This window comes from Balaenoptera acutorostrata, chromosome 8, assembly GCF_949987535.1.
Source record: "Balaenoptera acutorostrata chromosome 8, mBalAcu1.1, whole genome shotgun sequence".
In the NCBI taxonomy this organism is placed as follows: Eukaryota; Metazoa; Chordata; class Mammalia; order Artiodactyla; family Balaenopteridae; genus Balaenoptera; species Balaenoptera acutorostrata.
The window spans coordinates 28691325-28697324 of NC_080071.1; the positions used below are offsets into that span (position 1 = coordinate 28691325).

Sequence of the window (6000 nt, forward strand, 5' to 3'; positions counted from 1 at the left end):
CCAACACCTAGTAAACGCAGATATACAATAAGGACTCAAAAATATTTATTCAATGACTGCTATTTTTAAAAATCATTATATAAAAACCCACAAATACAAAAAAACCAAACAAAGCAAGTATGTGGCTCACTAAATTATTATAAAGTGAACATACTGTAACCACTATCAAGGTCAAGAAATACAACATTGCGAGTCATTCCAGAAGCTCCTTCCTCCCTGGGCCCCACCCAAACACAACCTTTCTCTTGCCTGTGAGTAAATGATATCCTTTGTAGTAATTGTTTCCTTGCATTTTTATAGTTTTATTTATCCAAATGTGCTTTCCTAGATTCTATACTCTAGTTTTGTCCTTTTTTAAAACTCTGATATGTCTTTCACGTCTTTTTAATCTATGGACTTTCCATCCATTCCTTTCATTTCTTACAATCTATTTGTGAAGGACCCAGGATATTTGACTGGTAGAGTTTTCCAGTCTGTCATTGCTGATTGCACACTCACAGTGCAGTTCATATGCGCCTTTATCCTTTGTATTTTCAACAAACTGTCAGCTGAATCTAGGTTCTAGTTTAAACTAAGATTTGATTCCTTTTGAAAGAACATAGGGAGTCTGCTTTTCTCATTTTGTGATCATAGCAGGTACTGAAGCTTAATACCTATATCCATTAATTGATGTTTGCAAAATGCTGATACTCTAATTTTGTTCTTCCTTTTTCATTATGAGAATACTTTTATGGAAGATGCTTCCCCTCATTTGCTGTTTGGTTATACAGGGGTACAATTGAAAAAGGAAAGGCAGAATAAGTATGTAATTCTTTCCCTTTATTTACCAGTTTTGTCAATGTATCAGTTCTTTATTTAACAATTTAATGTAATGGTTTCCTACCACCTAGAGATAACCACTTTTAAAATATTTTAATGTCTTTATAAACGCTCAGAGTTACACATATTCGATTGGTTTCAATCAGATGCAATTATCATCATTAATGAAACTCCAGTTATTCTATCCCTGGCCAGTGGAAGCCACTTCAAATTGTCTCCTGAGGCCTTTTGACAGGACCTTAGTAGTCTGTGATAGCTTCCTCTTTATCTGATAGGACTAGATGTCCCATGTTCCTCTTGTGCATTTACTGTTCCATTTACTGGAACCAGTTATTTCTCCAAGCCTTGATTTCCTTTAGTGAGAAATGATATTTCAAGACTATAATCTTGATGCTCTTTCTACTGGGTTGATCACTATTTCTAAACTTTTTTAGTGTTAAGAGCTAGTAAATATTTATATATAAAGAAAAAAATATATCATGAATTCATAGTGATATTTCCAAATTGAATTCAAAATTGCATTCCTTTTGCTTAGCCTCTTCTCTATTACATCTGGACCTCCTTTCTTCCACTTCAGGGCTTCCGGTTCTCAAAAGAAAAGGAGATAACAGAATTAGACTCTCCCATATTCATTTGGACAACAAGTTTTGGAATCACAAAATTATCAGCACCACTGATTTGATTATCAAAGCATTAAAAAATTGCATTTGCCCCTCTGATCACCCACACCCCATTTTTTAAAATTGTCGTACTATGTCTTTGGTGTCATAGTATGTAGCTAATGCATGTCATATTATCTCCCTCTTTGCCCTCATTTCATCTCAGTTTATAGATAACAATTTATTTAATGCTTGTCAACTGTCCTTATATTGACATTTCCATAGTCATTCTGGTTGTTCAAGCTTATTTTCAAGTAGAGTCCTCTGAAAAGGCTCATAGAAACTTTATTCCTTGAGTTCTCACATATTGATAACAATTTGTGATCATTACAATGGAAGGTAAGTTTGGCTGAAAGTAAAATTTTTGGCTTACATTTTCTTTCATTGAGTATCTTATATGCATTATTTCTTTTTTTTCTGGGATGAAGTGTTGGAAAGGTCTGATAATAATCTAATTTTCTTGCCCTTATAAGTAATATGGACTTTTCTTCTTTTTAGATACACAAAGGATTTTTTCCTAAACCTAGTTTTGCATGTTACTTTTCATGAATTTCTTTCAGTTCCTCAAAATCATTATTTTTTCTCTCTCACATCTAGCTGGTTCCAAATGTTATTGCTGCTCCTTGGAGGAGCTTTCCCATGCTCCTTAAGTTTTGCTTTCCCAAACCTTATTTTATTAGAATACTTCTTGGTATTGGTCATTCTGGATCAATAGTGTCAGTTATTTAGTGTGCTCTTTCAATATGTAATTTCATACTTTTTTATATTGGGAAAGTTTCCTTAAATTATAGCTTTTTAGTATGTAACTTGTTTCATTATTTTATTTTCTTCTTCAGGAGCTCCTATTATCTCTCAAATCCTTATCTCTTTTTTCATTTGTGATTATAAATTTTCAGCTTTTTATTTTCGTATTTTTCTTAAGATGCTTTCTATGAATTTGCTCTTGTATGTCTTTTAATTTAGTTTTAATTGCTGACATATTTGATATTTTTCCTTTTACTCCTGTTTTCTTCCTGATATCTGATACCTTGTTTCTGACTTTTTCTAATTACAATTCATGCTGGTCTTTTATCATTTTCTTAATGTCTTTTAGCTCATTTTGAAATATTAGGTTAAAATTTTGATGTTTTGAGAACACATTTTTCTAGCATGTTTTCATTGTCTGCAATGATATTATAATGCTCTTTATTCTTTCATTTCTTATAATAACTTCATATACTATTTGGCCTTGATACTTTCCTGTTGCTCATTTTTATATGGAATTAGTTTATCCAAATCTTGGAAGGAAGCAGAATTCAGGATGGTTTTCCCAACTTCACAGAACTGCCTCTTCTGGTTTTCATATACTGTTCAAAAAAGTATGGTGGCTTGACTTCTTGGATTTCCTGCCTTGGATCCTCTCCCCCATGTTGATTGGGACCTTCTTTTCATTTCTGTCATCACTATCCAACTCAATTTTGATTCCACTCCCATAATTGTTTTTCTCAGGATAGAGTCTTGTTCTAAGAGGGGATCTCAGTGGGTCAGTTTTGAGTTTGATTTCTCCAGCCTCTTCAGTCTTTCCTACCACAGGGCCTTCGCACTCACTGGCTATTGAAACGGGCAAAACCTCTCCCAATTTCAGCTGCTGCTCTCTGATTGGCATGTGACACTTTCCAGGAAATATTGATTGCCTATGTTGTGGTCTCATATTGTCAGGTCCATTAGACACCTTCATTTCTCCCTCTACTGTCACCCATACAGATGCAACTATTGTGCTAGTCTTGTAGTTGTTGTTGGTTTGTCCTTACCTCCTTGTATTTTGGGATTGGTGAGGATACCTTGTCATTTAGTTTTGTTGTAATTTTATCCATGGGTTTTAAGTTTTGCTTTCTGTTTTTATGTGGAGGTTCAGAAATATTCAAAAAATGATGCTGCTGCCTTTGACTAAATTTGATTTTAATTTTAACAGGCATTCTATTTGTTAATCTCTCCAAAGAGACAAGATAAAAAAAATTGCATAGGCAAGCTTTCCAATTCATTCAAAATCCAGTTAACAAGGAAGCTCAAATAGTTGATTTTTGCATGTATGCTATTCAGGATTTATTGAAAACTGAAACCCCTCACACAATTCACTGAGTTAGCAAAGACTTAGTCCTATCATTTTACACAATCTATAACTACATATGCATTACACTATAATACCTATTATACCAATACCTGACATACAGCATGAAATTCTAAATACTCCGAGACAAGTATCATGTAGGGCATTAGTGGTGACTATTATCTAACAGGAATGTTCAATTAATAAGCACATTCCTATTGCCAGTAAGTTAATTGTGCTGAATCTCTGACTCATTCTTGAAATAATTAATTCCCTAATTCCTTATGAATTTGCAGTGTATATTTAGAATGTTAAATTTGTTTTTTCTTTTTGGCAGTTTGGGAAATTATGCATCGCTTCATGGACAAATATATTGTAAACCTCACTTTAAACAACTTTTCAAATCTAAAGGAAATTATGATGAAGGTTTTGGACACAAACAGCATAAAGATCGATGGAATTGCAAAAATCAAAGCAGCTCAGTTGACTTTACTCCCAATGAAGAACCAAATATGTGTAAAAACAATGCAGAAAATACCCCCATGCTTGGAGAGCTTAATCAACATTTAGATGCTGGTAACAGTGAAGGGCAAAGGGATGACTTGAGAAAATGTGGGGAGAGGGGAAAATTAAAAATCATTTGGCCCCCTTCCAGGGAGATGCCTAAGAAAGCCTTCCCCCTTGAGGAGGAGCTCAAAATGAGTAAACCTAAATGGCCACCGGAAATGACAACCTCTACATCTGCTGAATTTAAAAGTGAGTCGCTGATAGAACACATGAAAACTGTGGAAAATAAAGGACAAGAACAAGATAACATTTCTTTCCTGCAGCCATGTCTGCAGCCCATCCACATGTGTCAGAAAGAGGATGTTACAGGAATCAAAGAAGTGGAAATGTATGAAGCAAGAAAAGATGAGAAGAAGGAAGGAAATAAGAATGTGCAAGACAAGCTGAATGAGCCCAAAGATACAAAGAATAAGAGGAAAAGTGAAATGGATCTTCATGACAACAGTAATGTGGTTGTGCAGAGTGCTGAGAAGGAGAAAAATGAAAAAACTAATGAACCTGATGGTACAGAAGTTTTACAGGTTACTAACACTGATGATGAGGTGGTGCCAGAAAATCCTAAAGAGAATTTGAATAAGAATAATAATAACAATTACGTAGCAGCGTCATATCTGAATAATTGCAGGCAGAAGACATCTATTTTAGAATTTCCTAATCTATTGCCACTGTCAAGTGACGCGCACCACACTGCAAATGAATATCAAACTGAAAACTTAGAAAATGCTTCTAGAATCTCAGAGTTACTTGGTATATTTGAATCTGAAAAGACCTACTCGGGGAATGTACTGGCTATGGCTCTTGATAAACAGACTGACAGAGCTACTGCTGGCAGTCCTGTGCAGTCTGTCCCCAAGTCAGGCCTCAATGACAGGATCATAGTAAAGGGGAAAAGGTCAATGCCCTCTTCTGATACAAATATCTTAAATATCAAAGGAAACCACTCAAATAACAAAAACCTGCAGTTCTTCTTTTCTAACACTGTGAAAATTGCTGCTTTTTCCAAGAAGAATGAGAACATTTTTAAGCGTAATTTAATAGATTCTGTAGATCAAATTAAAAATATGCCATGTTTGTATTTAAGAGAATTGGAGAAGGACATCAGACATTGGCATGGTGAAACAATAGGAGCAGCACATATTAATGGAAACACAAGTTTTGATGCTTCAAGCAGTGAATTTACAACTGAGCCTCCATTTCCCACAGTGGAGGTCCAGTTTGAACAACTCACGGTGGAAGAGCAAATTAAAAGGAACAGGTGCTACAGTGACACTGAGTGAAACATCTCTGGCCACTTGCAGTCTGCACTCTGGCACCGAGAAATATCAATGCCCTGAAATAGGACTTTGGGGATTCTGATAACCTTTTGTTGAAATTGTAAACGTTCAGAAATCTCATGTCTATCACAATGGAGTATTCCTTGTATTACACTATATGTTGTTTTTCATAATTGGTTTGAATCTGAATGGAACGAAGAGATGAAACAACACAGCTCTGTTTTCCTGTCAAATGGCACTTAAGTATATTGCTCTGTTTTTCAACATGCCAGATAACATCACTGGTGACATTCTATACTGCTGTATTTATCACTGTTCTTAAACTTCCTCTATAATTTCTGCTGAAATAAAATTAAATCACCTGGGGTGCAAACCAAAACACTTGTGTTTCTTTTTTCCATATATATTGTCATTCTAAGTATGTATGTTTTCCATGATTTAGGAAATATTTGTCTTGGGCCAAGTATTTAATACACACACACACACACACACACACACACACACTCCTGGAAAAATGAAATACTAAACCAGAGTCGCAGTATTGTTAGAAAATATAAAATATTCTTTCTCTGTTTTGCTCTTTTTGTAAAGATAC

General features: G+C 34.8%; 1 protein-coding gene across 2 annotated transcripts in view; it reads left to right on the top strand.

Moving 5' to 3' along the window:
* The window catches only part of XIRP2 (xin actin binding repeat containing 2), a 71532-nt gene extending 65748 nt beyond the window's left edge, over window positions 1-5784 (top strand). Inside the window, exon 9 of one of the 2 annotated variants that reach the window (XM_007183218.2) lies at window positions 3902-4038. Coding sequence is in view for 1 of the 2 variants with exons in the window: in XM_007183219.3 (XP_007183281.2) it covers window positions 3902-5408 (1507 nt within the window). In the remaining variant the exon portion in view is untranslated. Of the gene's footprint in view, window positions 1-3901 lie in introns of both variants that reach the window. The other variant, XM_007183219.3, reaches the window with a different exon arrangement.
* Window positions 5785-6000: the final 216 nt, after the last annotated feature.